Source organism: Rana temporaria, chromosome 1, assembly GCF_905171775.1.
Source record: "Rana temporaria chromosome 1, aRanTem1.1, whole genome shotgun sequence".
Taxonomy (NCBI): Eukaryota; Metazoa; Chordata; class Amphibia; order Anura; family Ranidae; genus Rana; species Rana temporaria.
This window is the reverse complement of record NC_053489.1, coordinates 194,828,614-194,846,015: the sequence shown is the minus strand read 5'-3', so window position 1 is coordinate 194,846,015 and position 17,402 is coordinate 194,828,614. Positions and strand designations below refer to the sequence as shown.

Sequence of the window (17,402 nt, the reverse complement as noted above, 5' to 3'; positions counted from 1 at the left end):
CAAGAAGTGAAGGTAAATCTTCCAAGGGGGACATCTGTCCAAGAGGGGCATCCATCTCAATTTGCAGAGATTTCTTCTCACTTCCTGGGGCATCTGCACGACACAAAGCAAAGGGGAAATGTCCCCAACAAGACACAGACAGTAAAAATAACCTGACAGAGGTTTTAACTCTTCCCTACTCTATAAAGAAAAACCAACAAAAACATTTTGGCTTTACTTACGCATTTAGACAGCTTAGATAATAAAGTCGTGCTCTGTTTCCTCCAGATGGATAATGAACAGAATACGAATACCTCAAAGCAAAGATACTCTGGGAAAGTACACCTTTGTATTGCACGTTACAGGTAATGACCAATTTACTACTTCCTGACAGGTATGCACTGTAATGTGCATATAGTATGTAAATCTAGTTATCCAGAATTTTTATTATATACATTATCATTTTCATATTTGAATATAGAGCTGGATATTGGGGAATTTCCATTTTAAGTGTTAGCAGCCTAGATCCCATATATAGCTTCAAAAGTAAAGCAAGCCTATGCTTTGCTTATAAAGGGAAAAACAGCAGATCCATTTTTTGCGATACGGCACTGCAATAATTTAACTGACAATTGCGCGGTCTTGCGCCGATGTACCCAAATAAAATTCATGTCCTTTTTTTCCCACAAATAGAGCTTTCTTTTGGTGGTATTTGATCACTTCTGTAGTTTTTTTATTTTTTGCACTAATAAAAAAAAAGAGACAGACAATTTAGAAAAAAACAACAATATTTTTAAATTTCTGCTATAAAACATACCCAATAAAAAATGTATTCTGCTACATGTTTTTGGTCAAAAAAATCCCAATAAGCGTATATTGATTGGTATGCACATAAGTGATAGCGTCTACAAACTATGGGCTATATTCTTGGAATTTTCTTTTTTACTAGTATTTGCGGGGATCAGTGACTTATAGTGGGACTGTAATATTGCGGCAGACAGATCGGACACCTAACTGACATTTTTGGAGACCAGTAAAAATAATACAGTGATAAGTGCCTAAAAATATGCACTATCACTGTACTAATGACACTGGGAGGGAAGGGGTTAACATCAGTGGCAATCAAAGAGTTAAATTTGTTCCTAGGGAGTGCTCGCTAACTGTGTGGGGGTGCTTGTACTGTGGAAAGGCACAGATCAGTGTTTCTGCCTAGCAGAAACACCAGATCGTTGCTTTCCCATGTAAAAGAATGGCGATCGCCTTGTTTACATATCACTGTTTTTCCTGTGCCTCGAATGATTGGTGGGTCCTGGTGGACATGGTGTTTACAATAACAGCGGGAGCGGGGCCCCGGTGGTGCTCCCCTCAGACCCAGAAGTGCAGAATCACATACCATTTGGTCCTGCTGGACACCAAGATCATAAAGGGATCAAGGACACATTTGTCTTTATACAGAGAAGTCCTTTCGCATTATTTCGTTTCAGCCCCAGATACTGTATGCAAATTTTGCCCAAAGTGCAGTCTGCATGAGCATCCTGATATTGTCAACCAACTATTGGAATATAATAACACACTATTACTATGACTGAAGAAATATAAACAACACAAAGTTACTCTGAATGTTGCTCGCAAAGCAGTTGGAAATAGTATCCTATAGTCACAACTTTCTTTTGCCATTTTAAATGTTCTATTTATTTCTTTGATTAGTCATTTTTTAGCATTACTAATTGCAGTATTTCAATTTAATGTGCAATTTAAGTTTTGATTTCACACATTAAACTACAAGACTTTAATTTAAAGATTTAATTTACAAAATTACTATTAACAACCCAGTTGGTAACTCTCTATTTTTTAACATTGGTAAAATTATTCACAACCCACACTTCAGTAAAAGTGATCTTTGCAAAGTGTTTTAATTGATGGAAATAATTTTGGCTACATTCATTGACAGGGAACTTAAATTTTACTCATAGTTGTGGTTAGTCATAATGCTGGAACCTAAAAGGCAACAACTTTTACTTTCTCTTATTGTTCATATTTCCTGCTTTCTCTCACTTTGTTGTCTTATTGTAATAGTTATAATCCCTTTGATGGACCAAATGAAAACCCAGAGGCAGAACTTCCCCTGGTGGCAGGAAAATACCTCTATGTATATGGAGATATGGATGAGGATGGGTTTTATGAAGGTATTTCAGCTAATCCTCTTACACTTTTCTACTATATCTGAAGGTTTTATCAAAATATGTTCAGCTTCGGCAGAGTTTGTGCAGATTAGGGGCAAAAATCGTAATATCCTATATTTTAAATTGGGGTTGGCTCAGTTCTCTGGTATATTCTTCCACATGAACTGACACAAGGTTACTTTGTATAATCCCAATTCCAAAAAAATGCTGTGTAAAATCTACGTAAAGAAATAAGATCATTTTGAAATTGATGGCAGCAACATGTCTCAAAAAAACAAGGAGGAGCTGGAAGAACATTATGCAACTAATTAGGTTAATTGGTCAGTAACATGATAGAGTATAAAAATAGAGAGTCAGAGTGTCTCATAAAAAAAGATGGGCAGCGGTTCACCAATCTGTGAAAAGCTGCATCTAAAAATTGTCGAACAGTTTCAGAATAATTAGTATGGGAAATTCCTGCGCTGTCTGTGCTCAGTAAAGTATATAGAATCTTAAAAACATTTCTACAATATCTACCATATAATCAACAATGTCTGCTATACAAATGACAAAGCATAACAATAAAAGTTTATATAGTGCTGTGATTCTTCATGTCATGATGATTTCTTTAAAGTGCCATCCGTACAGAAAAAGTTATTTTAAAAGTGCAATCCGTGCAATAATATATGGCAAAGGTGAGGAAAGTGCTGTGCTCCCCTTCCTCTTGTGCCCTCACTCACCAGCTATCCATGTAAAGATCGGCTTTACTGGTGAAATATATCTTTCATAGACAGTGGCGGCTGGTGCTCCATTTTTTTGGGGGGGCGCAAACAAAACACCAACCCCCCCCCCCCAACGTCACTCACAGACAATGTGACCTGCAGAGGGATAGATTGGATAGGACAGAGACAGATAGAGAGATAAATAGATAGATAGATATACAGATAGAATGATAGATAGATAGATAGATAGATAGATAGATAGATAGATAGATAGATAGATAGATAGATAGATAGACAGACAAATAGACAAATAGATAATTAGATAGATAGATAGATAGATAGATAGATAGATAGATAGATAGATAGATAGATAGATAGATAGATAGACAAATAGATAATCAGATAGATAGATACCCAGAGAGATAATCAGATAGATATATATATATATATAGGTAATCAGATAGATAGACAAATGGATAATTAGATAGATAGATAGATAGATAGATAGATAGATAGATGGATAGATACCCAGACATTAAAATTAGATAGGTAGACAGATAGATAATCAGATAGATAGACAGATAGATAATCAGATAGATAGATAATCAGATAGATAGATAATCAGATAGATAGATAGATAGATAAATAGATAGATAGATAGATAGATAGATAGATAGATAGATAGATAATCAGATAGATAGAGATAGATAGAGAGAGAAAAAGAGACAGAGAGAGAGACACACACACACACACACAGAGACAGAGAGAAAGAGAGAGAGAGAGAGACAGAGCTGAGACTTGTAAAGCATGGCTGTAGGTCGCAGAGCTGGGAGCCCTCACACACAGGAGATGTGTAATGAAGGCTCCAGCACAAATTGTCGGGTGAATCATAACCCCCCCCCCCTCTCCACTCGATCACAGGCTGACAATACATACAGCACAAGGTGCTGCTGTATATGGATGGGCAGACACCGGGTTTAGTGGGTTAGAAGAATAAATAAAGTTTTATAATAAGAATATTTTACTTACCTCCGAGTCCTGGAGCCAGAGAACCGAAACTGAAAGTGACACAGGGGAAAGCACTGCTCATTTATTTCCTAGCAGTGCAGAAGGACTCCATGTGAGTGGCTGGAGAGGCTCAGGACCTGATGTGAGTGGCTGGAGAGGTGTCCTGCAAAGCGCCACGGAGCTAAAAAAAAACATGCAAATGAAATGTCTTGCCTGCAGCAATTGGCATGACGCTTCAATGATGCTTTAATAGTGCACTGTGACTGGCGCCCGGAGCCCGCCATGAACACTTAAAGAACCTTTTTTTTTTCTTAAAGGGCCAAAAAAAATCTTTTTTTTTTCATTTTTGTGGCTTTGGGGTGGGGGGGGGGGGGCGGTGCCCAGGCGCCCCCTATGGACGGGCCGCCACTGTTCATAGATGTATCTTTATCCTCTTACACATGCCCAATAATTAGATGTACTCATAGGATAAAAAATAGAGCATATATGGTGTGATATCATTTAAAAAGATTTTATTATAAAATAATATCCACTCACATGTTGGTCTTTCATGACAAGCATATAAAACACTGTGCAATCCACAGTTTGTGTTCCAAAATCCAAGAAATGGTGTCACCGAAAGTCTCTGTACCTAATGCATTTCACTTCACCCCAGGAGCATCATCAGAAGCCTCTGATTATATGGTAGATATTGTAGACTATGTTTTATTAATCTATATATTTTACTAAGCACAGACAGCGCAGGAACTTCCCATACTAATCCTAAAGGAGTACACACCTTTTTCTTGCAGCAGTCAAAAACTTAATTTCATTTAAATTAATTTGAGCACACCACAGCACGGGGGCACATATACTATTTAGTTTCAGAATAATGTTCCTCAAAACCTGTAAAATTGCAAATGATTTAAATTTATAATTATCTACAGTATGTAATATTATTAAAACATTCTAAAAATCTGGACAAATCTCTGTGCCAAGGAAGAAACACAACATTGGATACCTGGTATCTTGGGCCCTTAGGAGGCACTGCATTATAGGCATGACTCTGTGATGTACATCACTGCAGGGGCTCAGGAATACTTCCAAAAATCAGTTCAAAAGCCTGCATCTTTGATGATATGGATGTGCATTAATATAGAGGGGACAGTTTGCACATCTGGAAAGACACCATCAATGCTGAAATATATATATAGGTTTTAGAGCAGCATATGCTTCCATTCAGACGTCTTTTTCAGGGAAGGTCTTGCTATGACAACTTGCTTAAATTGCCCGCCTGCAGTCCAGACCTTTCACCAATTAAAAATATTTGGAACATCTTGAAACGAAAAATCGGACAAAGAAGACCCAGGACTGTTAAGCAGTCAAGGTTCTATATCAGGCAAGAATGGGATAACAATATGTTCCCAAAACTCCAGGAACTGGTCTCACTTCCCAGACATTTACAGAGTGACATTTTTGAGACGTGTTTCTGCCATCAATTTCAAACCATTTTAACTTATTTTTTTTAAATGGTACATTTTCTATGTTTTAGCATGTGATATGTTTTAATGTTTTCTATTGTGAATAAAATATGGGTTTAGGAGGTTTGCAAATCATTGCATTCTGTTTTATATTGATTTCAGACAGTGGAATAACTTTTTTGGAATGGGGTTGTAATACAGTTAAAATCTCTTAATATAATATACACAATATGGGGTATAAAACCAAATTTCCATGGCTTCTAAGTAAAATAAGCAAACTGGAGAGTATAAAATTTGTTGCAGCTCTGCATAGAAAGCAATCAGCTTCCAGGTTTTATGTCAAAGCTTAAAGGGGTTGTAAAGGTACAATTGTTTTTCCTAAATAGCTTCCTTTACCTTAGTGCAGTCCTCCTTCACTTACCTCATCCTTCGATTTTGCTTTTAAATGTCCTTATTTCTTTTGAGAAATCCGCACTTCCTGTTCTTCTGTCTGTAACTCCACACAGTAATGCAAGGCTTTCTCCCTGGTGTGGAGTGTTGTGCTTGCCCCCTCCCCTGGAATACAGGAGAGTCAGGACGCCCTCTAACACACAGCTCCGTTCTCTATCTGCAACATAGAGAGCGTCCTGACTCTTCTGTATTCCAGGGGAGGGGGCGGGCACGACACTCCATACCAGGGAGAAAGCCTTGCATTACTGTGTGTAGTTACAGACAGAAGAACAGGAAGTTAGGATTTCTCAGAAGAAATAAAGACATTTAAAAGCAAAATCGAAGGATGAGGTAAGTGAAGGAGGACTGCACTAAGGTAAAGGAAACTATTTAGGGAAAAAATGTTTTACCTTTACAACCCCTTTAATTGAACAAGCTGAAGTTAGAAGCTGATTGACTACCATGCATGCAGATTTTGCACTCTCAGGTTTTAGTAACTCAACCCCATAATATTGAAGTAGTGCATACATGGAATGCTTATTTCTTAACTGTTAATTAATCGACAAAGGATATTCAAAAACAGCTGGGTTTTATTGCTGCTTACAGAAGAATTAAACACTAGCAAACATAAGTTGTGAGGCAAGTTAACCTATCCTTCTCCCAACACGCATCAGTTTTTGTCCTAGGAGAAAGGATGCCTTTTCCTCTCTGGGGAAAACTTCACCATTTACTTACATTTTTCTGAAGATCTATTTTCTGCTAATGCAGTTCTTCAATACTGCTGAACCAGGGCCGTCTTAATAGCATCATGGGTCCCTGGGCAAAGTAATGCTCTGGGGCCCCTACAATGCAGACAGTGCACGTAAACAGACATCAAGTAGGTGGGAGGCAGACAAGCAGAGCTGTCCCTTTTGGGTGGAGCTCTGCATTACCGACATGAACAATCATTATGTACAGCAAAGAAACAGTGGGAAATATATCCCCCCAGCATGCTGACCCCTCTACACCCCAGATGTCCCCCCAGTACTCTGACCCCTCTACACCCCAGATGTCCCCCCCCCAGCACGCTGACCCCTCTACACCCCAGATATCCCCCCAGCATGCTGACCCCTCTACACCCCAGATATCCCCCCAGCACGCTGACCCCTCTACACCCCAGATGTCCCACCCCAGCACTCTGACCCCTCTACACCCCAGATATCCCCCAGCACGCTGACCCCACTACACCCCTGATGTCCCCCTAGCACGCTGACCCCTCTACACCCCAGATATCCCCTAGCACGCTGACCCCTCTACACCCCTGATGTCCCTCCAGCACTCTGGCCCCCCCTCACTCTAGATATTCCCCCCAGCACTGTAACCATATACCATAGGACAGTGTGTAGAGAAGTGATTTTCGCGCCAAAAATATATATAAAATGTGGGATAAATAAATAAATAAATATCAAAAAGCAGCTCCCCTAAAAAAGAGAGATAATTATCTCTAATTTAGTGAATAATTGGGAGTGGTATGGGGCACTAGAGCAGTGGGCTAACTATATAGTGTACCACAATTAGAAGAACATACACTCGATAGAATATATGCATAAAGGTGAGTAATTACATGCAATTTGGGCCCTAACAGCAGGAACTGCGTAAGGTGATATGTGTAACTAGATCTTGAAAACAAAATATAAAGTGCCAATAGCCATAAGTTGGATCTACCGGTAAACAATATAAATGTGAAACACAATGAGAAAAAAGTGCTCCCAAAACCAGAAAAAACAAAACGAAAAAAGTAAAAAAAGTCCAAAGAAAAAAATTGTATTGACAACACTGTCCATGCACTCTTAAAGTGATAGTTGGCTTATTCCAAAATCGCAGTGATTCAACTTTACGGATAGGCATGCAATCTTCTTTAAACCAAGTGTATACAATTAAAATCTTCCACCACTTATGAGTAAACACCCGAGAAGTGCTGATGAAATGGGCTCTTACCAGAGCGATAGGGCTTGCTTAGTGAAAAGAAAGCCAAAATCGCATTAGCAGAATGATGTCTGCAAACATATGGAGCGTCTTCTACTTGTGTCACGGGCTATCTCACTTCAGGGAATTAGGCAGATGGGACATGAAAAGGCAGAGAACAACTCATAGTGCAACCGGTTTATTGAAATAAAAAAGTTAAAAACAAAGCAGGGCCAAGTGGCCACTTACACTATCAAGTGCCCAACCCGGCACTAGGTCTGCAGGCTCAGATATGGAGGCACCAGCCTCTCCTTCCGTGTCGGCGCGAGTCCGTCAGGTGTCCTTGCTGACAGCCGAATGCGGGAGGGGGATAAAGTTCAAAAGGAGTGACCAGGCTGCGCCGCCGACGATCGTTTCGTTAGTACGTCTTCAGGGGGGCGTGCCTGGTCACGAGGGTCACGTTCTTTTGAGTGATAGAGCAGGGAAAGCGCGAAAGGTGATTGGCGGAGCCAGCGGTCAATCACAGCGTAATCCCGGCAGGTAGTTGTTCAATTCGCCACTGGGCCTGCGCTCCAATAGGCTGCCATCCGTGTCACTCAAATTTGCATTCATCTATTCCATTTCGTTAACCTGCCGGGATTGCGCTGTGATTGACCGCTGGCTCCGCCAATCACCTTTCGCGCTTTCCCTGCTCTATCACTCAAAAGAACGTGACCCTCGTGACCAGGCACGCCCCACTGAAGACGTACTAACGAAACGATCGTCGGCGGCGCAGCCTGGTCACTCCTTTTGAACTTTATCCCCCTCCCGCATTCGGCTGTCAGCAAGGACACCTGACGGACTCGCGCCGACACGGAAGGAGAGGCTGGTGCCTCCATATCTGAGCCTGCAGACCTAGTGCCGGGTTGGGCACTTGATAGTGTAAGTGGCAACTTGGCCCTGCTTTGTTTTTAACTTTTTTATTTCAATAAACCGGTTGCACTATGAGTTGTTCTCTGCCTTTTCATGTCCCATCTGCCTAATTCCCTGAAGTGAGATAGCCCGTGACACAAGTAGAAGACGCTCCATATGTTTGCAGACATCATTCTGCTAATGCGATTTTGGCTTTCTTTTCACTAAGCAAGCCCTATCGCTCTGGTAAGAGCCCATTTCATCAGCACTTCTCGGGTGTTTACTCATAAGTGGTGGAAGATTTTAATTGTATACACTTGGTTTAAAGAAGATTGCATGCCTATCCGTCAAGTTGAATCACTGCGATTTTGGAATAAGCCAACTATCACTTAGTCAATCACAGCGCAATCCCGGCAGGTAGTTGTTCAATTCGCCACTGGGACTGCGCTCCAATAGGCTGCCATCCGTGTCACTCAAATTTACATTCATCTATTCCATTTCGTTAACCTGCCGGGATTGCGCTGTGATTGACCGCTGGCTCCGCCAATCACCTTTCGCGCTTTCCCTGCTCTATCACTCAAAAGAACGTGACCCTCGTGACCAGGCACGCCCCACTGAAGACGTACTAACGAAACGATCGTCGGCGGCGCAGCCTGGTCACTCCTTTTGAACTTTATCCCCCTCCCGCATTCGGCTGTCAGCAAGGACACCTGACGGACTCGCGCCGACACGGAAGGAGAGGCTGGTGCCTCCATATCTGAGCCTGCAGACCTAGTGCCGGGTTGGGCACTTGATAGTGTAAGTGGCCACTTGGCCCTGCTTTGTTTTTAACTTTTTTATTTCAATAAACCGGTTGCACTATGAGTTGTTCTCTGCCTTTTCATGTCCCATCTGCCTAATTCCCTGAAGTGAGATAGCCCGTGACACAAGTAGAAGACGCTCCATATGTTTGCAGACATCATTCTGCTAATGCGATTTTGGCTTTCTTTTCACTAAGCAAGCCCTATCGCTCTGGTAAGAGCCCATTTCATCAGCACTTCTCGGGTGTTTACTCATAAGTGGTGGAAGATTTTAATTGTATACACTTGGTTTAAAGAAGATTGCATGCCTATCCGTCAAGTTGAATCACTGCGATTTTGGAATAAGCCAACTATCACTTTAAGAGTGCATGGACAGTGTTGTCAATACAATTTTTTTCTTTGGACTTTTTTTACTTTTTTCGTTTTGTTTTTTCTGGTTTTGGGAGCACTTTTTTCTCATTGTGTTTCACATTTATATTGTTTACCGGTAGATCCAACTTATGGCTATTGGCACTTTATATTTTGTTTTCAAGATCTAGTTACACATATCACCTTACGCAGTTCCTGCTGTTAGGGCCCGAATTGCATGTAATTACTCACCTTTATGCATATATTCTATCGAGTGTATGTTCTTCTAATTGTGGTACACTATATAGTTAGCCCACTGCTCTAGCGCCCCCTACCACTCCCAATTATATACCATAGGACACCCCTTGTATTGTGACACCACTACATCCCTGATACACACTACACTGTGGCCTCTCTACATCCCTTCCTTTGAGTCTCGAGCATTCAAGCTGCATGGGGCGGGGTCAGAGCATCCCTGTCACTCCATCCCTGCCCCTCTCTGCTGGCTGTGAAATAATAGGTATCATTCTGTACAGCACAGCGCACTGCTGCCAGCCTGCCTCCCCTGTGTATCTATCACTTTCAGTGCCATCATGGGGCCCACAATTTTGGGGTATTGTGGGCTCAAAGACCAGCTGCTTTGGGCAAAGTGCAGGGGCCCCCCATGCAGCTGGGTCCCCCTGGGCAGTGTCCAGGTGTGCCCTCTCATAAAGACAGCCCTGTGCTGAACCAAGAGTGCTCCTCAATGCAGTTATCTTGATAGGCTGACCACCAGCTCTGGAAGCTGTCCCCACTGAAGAAGGCATGGCGAAGGCCTGTAGTGTGACCCTCTGGCACTGAGTTTTTCTAGAGGTGATGCAGATTTCCTGTGTCAACCACAGTTTTGGCTATCGATATACTTTAAAGAATAATCCAGACTTCGACATGTTATACTTGGTTACAGTGGTCCAGTTGGGCAACTGTAACTATGTATTTGACATACCTGGCTGATGCTACTGGAAGCCAAAAATCACTGATGTAGACACTGCTATTTCAGTAATTTCCTCTTTTTATGGGTCCTGTGCCAAGCTGTTGCTCTCCTACGTTGTGAACATAGGAGTTTGGCTGCTTGGCTCGGGTGCCATTCAGAGAATGCTTTGTGTTTCTGAATGATTACAAAGATTTCTCTGATTGGATGAGGTGGAGAGGCAGGGCGGTGATGTCACACTATTCACCTCTCCCAATCAGAGAATGCTTTGTATACATTTAGAGTATGCAAAACATTCTCTCACTGGCTCTCATGCTGAGCAGCAAAACCCATGTATTCACAAGGCATCAGGCTAGCCTAGAAGCACGGGACCCAGAAGTCAGTAGAGATCACTGGAGAAGTGGTGCCTACTTTAGTGATTTTCAGCTTACGGTGCCACCAGCCAGGAATGACACATACATACATACAGTAGTTACATTAGTCCAGGTGGACCAAAATAACTATGTATAACATGCAGATGCCTGGAAATATGCTTTAAAAATAAATACATCTGGAACATTATGTGAAAATGTATGTATGTGTGTTACTTTGATGAAAACAAACAAAAATAGCTTCAAAAATAGGTACCAACATCCCTCGTTTGAATCCAAAGTATAAAATAAATTGTTCCATCAGCTATGAGATATTTTGGATACCACTATATGTCACAACTCAAGCAAAACTAAGATAACATGTATTACTGCACACAATCATATTAAATACATTTTCTGATGCTAACATATATACAAATGAAAATATAAGTATGCAACTACTTCTACTACTACATGGTCTCTCTATCACTTGCAGTTATATAGCTTAAGTTATCCAAAATATCACCAACAGTTGCAATGCTTGAAAAGGAGAAAAACATAGAGAAAGAATGTCTCATCACTCCATTATCACCCTGTTACACTAAATTGAAGATGATATTTTCAATATTTTAAATGAATTTATTTAAGTATTTTGATTATCACAAGCTATATAACTGGGTGGAAGACACCAGGAAAAGTAGTTGTAAACTCATCTTTGAATTTGTATATATGTTTGTCAAAACTCAACAAATGTTTCCAGTAAACATGTTATTAGGTGAGTTCTTATGTTTCTCTGTATATTTTCTCTACACAGGTGAGCTGCTGGATGGCCAGAGAGGGCTTGTACCTTCAAATTTTGTGGATTTTGTACAAAATGATGAGTTTCATGTGTCAAGCACTTTGGCCAGTGAACAGGAAGAGAATTTTCTCAATCATTCTGCCCCTCTTCTTCAAGGGGAACACAAGCTGGAAATCACACCGCCCATTCACATAGAGTCCAGTGTGCTGAACAATGGCACAGGGACTATGTATGTGAACATTGATGAGATTGGAGAAGACATTGTGCCTTATCCTCGCAAAATAACCCTTATCAAACAACTCGCCAAAAGTGTTATTGTGGGTTGGGAGCCACCACTAGTGCCACCGGGCTGGGGTACCATCCACAGTTATAATATCTTGGTGGGAAAAGAAGTCCGCGCAACTTTAAACTTTGGGAGTAGAACCAAAAGTCTTATTGAGAAACTGGATCTTGCCACAGTTACTTATCGCATTTCGATCCAGACCGTCACAGATCGAGGCAACTCAGATGAACTGCAGTGTACTTTGTTAGTTGGGAAGGATGTCATTGTAGCGCCTTCTCATCTCAAAGTTGACAACATCACCCCAATGTCTGCTGAACTCAGCTGGCTCCCAAGCAACAGCAATTATAGCCATGTCATTTTCCTAAATGATGAGGAATTTGACATTGTTAAGGCTGCCAGATATAAGTATAATTTTATGAACCTAAAGTCAAATTCAACATTCAAAGTAAAACTTCTGGCAAAGCCTCACCAGATGCCATGGCAGCTTCCTTTGGAACAGAGGGAACGCAAGGAAGCATATGCAGAATTTATTACTCAACCATTAGGTTAGTGGCCTTTACTTATTTCTATAACATAACTGCTGTGATCTTTTTTTTTCTTCTTCTTCATCTTTTTGAATAACTTGGATTAAAGAGACAAAGATGGCAGTTTTTTTTGCTACACAGGTGACCTCTATCATATAGTTACATACAAGAACACTGACAGCTGCCACAACCTAAACTAACCATAACATATTGGTTATTCAGGAAATTATTAGGCCAAAAATGTCAGTTTCAATGTCAATAAACAGTTGAAAGCAGTGGGAGCTTTCACGTGTACTGTATACTTGAGGATTTCATCAGAAGATATTCACATAAAGTTGTAAAGTATAATATATCAGCTTCATGAAATACATATTTGTATACTTTCAAGTTATATATACTCTAATACAGGGCCGTGCTGGGCATGGGGTCGGTTGAGAGGATGCCTCAGGCGCAACGCATGGAGGCACAAGGGGGGTGGCAACGAGAAAATTCCTGTAATACTTAGTATCATCCAATGGGCTATGCAGTTTTTTTCTGGTTTAAATCAATTAAAACTAGCACAGGAAATAGTAACAATCATTTTTGCTCCATTCACACAGTATGAATGAACATGTTTTTCCACTTGGAATATTGTTATACAATTTATTTATTTTGCTCCCAATGTGGGGCTCTGTGGGGCTTATTGAAATTTGCAAGCCCTTTTGAGAATAAGTGGGCCCCCAAATATGCACCTCCCTCCAGGTGAATGAGTATCGTACAGAGTTCACCTTGCTATCATTCCCCCCAAAAAATAGTAATTAAAAACACCCATACTGTGAAAAAAGTTCTCTTTTTAAAAAATAAATGAATAATGTTCCATGATGTAAATTAGATGTCAATCACATTACCCAGCAATGTAGATCCACATAAATTGTGATGAGCGACTTCTGATTATTGATTTGCCGCCATGACAATTCACTGCACACAAAGATCTGCATCCGCCACTATTCTTATCACAAACTACAGATCCCCACCCACTCTTGCATGTGAACAGGCCAGCTGGGATATGCTATGAATATATGGTTATGATCATATTTGATTAATTACATCACCCAGGATCCATGCTGGTTATATCACCTGGAGGTTCAGACCGGCAAACTGGCCAAATATGCCCAGTTTTCTGGCCTTTACACCAAATCTTATTCCTAGTTTTTAAGAGGGAATACAATTACAATTTCTAATATTGCCCTTTGTAGAGTCAATCCGGGGTATATTTTTTTAGATATTACCATATATAATTTAGTTAATAGGGAACTCGAACATGTATTGTAAATAAAATGTTATTAATAAATATAATAATAATTATTTAAACAATACTATTATAATTGAAAAGAAGAACAAATGTATCATAACGCAGAGTGGTGCTGCGGATACAAAAAAGTAGATAAAGTGCCGCGTCCTAATAAATTGGAAGAGAGATAGAATACCAGGGGTTATTAATGGACTTTTTAGGCACAGTAATGAACATAAAGGATTAGTATACAAAATATAAAAAATGTATTGAAAGGTATAATGTACATGAAAAGGAAGTTCACAAGGAACTTACTAAAACATACTTAGACAGTACTCAAGCACCATACAGACAACAAAAAGGTAACAGACCAAACTAAACACAACACCCTGCATAAACAAACATAGAATATGCTCGTAAAAAATAGCCTTGGAGGGTTGGTTGACCGCTACTTGATGTACATGTGTTGGGGCGAGAACTGCAGTGGCTTGACATGTTTCGCATAACATTACGCTTCTTCAGAAAGCCTCCATAACGTATGCTATATAGAGAGGAAAACAGGTTTATAAAATAATCATAGGTAATTTAAACTGAGGATATAAAACATGTATATATGGATATGCAGACCAGGAAAAAGGTGGACAAGCTCTCAATAAACATAAGGGGTGAACAGGGCCATCGATGGAGACCAACAAATCACATATGGCTAACTTGTGAACTTCCTTTTCATGTACATTATACCTTTCAATATTTTTTTTTATATTTTGTATACTAATCCTTTAGGTTCATTACTGTGCCTAAAAAGTCCATGAATAGCCCCTGGTATTCTATCTCTCTTCCAATACTATTATAATAAATTGTGTTTAATGTTTTATCTTTAAAATTGAAAGAGAAGAAAGAATGAATAGAACAAATAGCCATTTCACATCCATAGGTACCAGAGGAGCAATGATTAATGCAGAACACACTGCTTCAACTTATGTTTAAAAGCCTGCAGTGGAATGATGGACTGATTTACTGGCACATACATTTGCCTGATTTGCCAAGATACAAACTGGAGTTGTGTTTACATCTATTTGTTCCAGATAGCTGTGTTCCTTTTTTAACCACACACATACAGCTCCATGCCTTCAACTTGATAATACTTAGATGGTTTTGCTATAATTGTATGTTTATTGCATGGTTTATTTATTTTTTCCCATAATCATTTTTCTGCTGTCTCACTAAAAGTAGAATAAACATCAGTGCTTATACTTTTCTTTAAAAGTGCTAGATTGTTTAGCTGCCCTGTGTATACGGTTGTTTGCTCATCTGGTTAATGTCTAGACTCATTCCAAACTCTGAATCATATGGCAAGGATAACTCATGACAGTTCCAAGTCTCAGTCTGATTAATTGGCACAGCTAGTCACTGTAATTGATTCTTTTCTTGCAATTTTTTTTATTTATTTTATGTTACATTAAGTCATTAAATCATTTGCTGGGAACATCTTAGCTTTGATTAACTAAAATACTAGCATAATCAAAATTAACTACATAACCTATTTACTGCTACCAGCATGCAGGAAAGTATTATGTAGCAGATTGGTAACAATTTTTTACTGCTAGGTTTCATATTTAGAAACACACGCTGTTTTTAGGGTTGCACAAGCTAGGTTATTGTGCTTCAATATATTATAAAGTGCATTATCAGAAGTACAAACATTGTCATTGTAATATAATGCGAGGGGATCTGAGATGATCAATTTAGGAGCAGGTAGAGGTACTGTTTATCCAGGTGTTGGAAGTTAATTTGAGCCAGGATCTAACGGCTGCCAGAATGGTAGGAATAAGGTTGAGTTTTGTTTCCGGGTTTAAACTACATAGCCAGTTCTTTAGGTTTTTGCCCAGAATAATTTGCCTTTCTAGTTCCCCCCAACAAGTGGTAGCTTTAGAACCATTCTTTCAACTGAGCTAATATACCTGCAGTGTAGTAGTCAGCCAGGTCTACTAAGCCAGATCCCCCTGCAAATCTATGTTTAACAAGTCTAGGTTTTGACACGTGTGGCTTTTTCCCTGCCCAAATTACGTTTTGGAGGGATGTTTGGAGGGTGTTGACGTACACTCTTTCAATGGAGATAGGTAGAGTGTGGAAAAGGTATGTTAGTTGTGGGAGTATAGACATTTTGAATTCCACCAAACAACCTGCCCCCAAGAGTTTGGGTTTCCCTAACTGTTTAAGGGATAAGGAACATTTCTGTTTATATTGGGTGTAGTTCTCATTAGGAGGTTTTTCGTGGTGACTTGTTAGTGTGATTCCTAGGTAAGATATGCCTACATCAGCCTAATGAAAAGGGAATTGTAAAGATAAAAGTTGCGAGTGGTGCTGTCGACCCCCAGGCCAAGGATATGTGATTTAGTGGCATTGACTTTATAGTAGAATATACAGTAGCTCCAAACTTTTGTAGTATGTCATGCACAGCTAGTAAGGATGAATGTGGATTGGTCAGCATTATTATTATAATTATGTCAAATAGACTTATCCCATGGTTAGTGTCTCCAACTTGGAAGTCAGAAATTAGCTTGGAACTTTGGATATATTGCTTGTTGATTTGCTTCATCACTTTATAAAGAAAGTGAATTTGGTGTGAATTTGGAGAAGACTGCATCATCCTAGAAGGGGGAAAACAGTTCAAGTACAACTAGCATGGCAGCCGATGGGCCGTAGGGGGAGACTATATTTGTCTATGTTCATTAGCACCACTTGTAGCCGAGAGTCAGCGATTTCTAGAGCGAGGCCCATAATGAGATGGCGGTATTTTGTCAGGGTTTTTGCGAGCTCCAGAATGGGGGAATGGATGGGTATGATGCCCCATTCCCCAAGCATGAAAAGGCCTTTTTCCAGGGAGGTGATAGTGAATGATGATCCATTGCATTCTACGATCAACTTAGTGGGGTGTTTCCCTTTTGTAAGCTATGTTATTGTTGCATAGTGTCTTAGTGATAGTATTTAGCTGCCTGCATAGGTCCTGGGTATGTTTGGAGAGATCTATATGTTTGCATATTGTTCCCCCAGAGAATGTGATGTTCTTAGTTTTCTTTCCTTAATGAAGAAGAAGTGCACCCCTTATGAATACGTCTCTGGGGACTTCATCCGGCAGGAAAGATGGCTTGGTTATGCGATGAATACGATCAATAGTGAGATCCAGAGGAGGCAGATCAGGCACTAGCAAGTGGAAAAGGTCTTTAGCATAGCTTCCCGACGACATCAATAGATGAAATGTATGTCGAGGCGTTCCTGGCCACGCTCAGCTACTTCCAGATTTGGCACAGAGAGGCGGTGGAATGCATGCTACACCTACCCACGAGAGTGAGACACAGTGCAGCTGGTGCTCCACGTCACATCTAGCTGTAACACGCTTGATTCCTTAGTGCCAAGGTCTCGGCACTTGCACAAGTAAGCGGCCATTTGGCTTTTGTTTTTAATC

At 40.2% G+C, this 17,402-nt stretch overlaps 1 protein-coding gene across 16 annotated transcripts in view; it reads left to right on the top strand.

Annotated features, from left to right (window-relative positions):
• Positions 1-17,402, top strand: part of RIMBP2 (RIMS binding protein 2) — a 758,298-nt gene that overhangs the window by 525,300 nt on the left and 215,596 nt on the right. For all 16 annotated transcript variants that reach the window (XM_040347437.1, XM_040347489.1, XM_040347429.1 and 13 more), the window contains 3 exons: positions 268-344; positions 2,056-2,165; positions 11,875-12,687. In XM_040347437.1, coding sequence (XP_040203371.1) covers positions 268-344; positions 2,056-2,165; positions 11,875-12,687 — 1,000 coding nt within the window. The remainder of the gene's footprint in view (positions 1-267; positions 345-2,055; positions 2,166-11,874; positions 12,688-17,402) is intronic.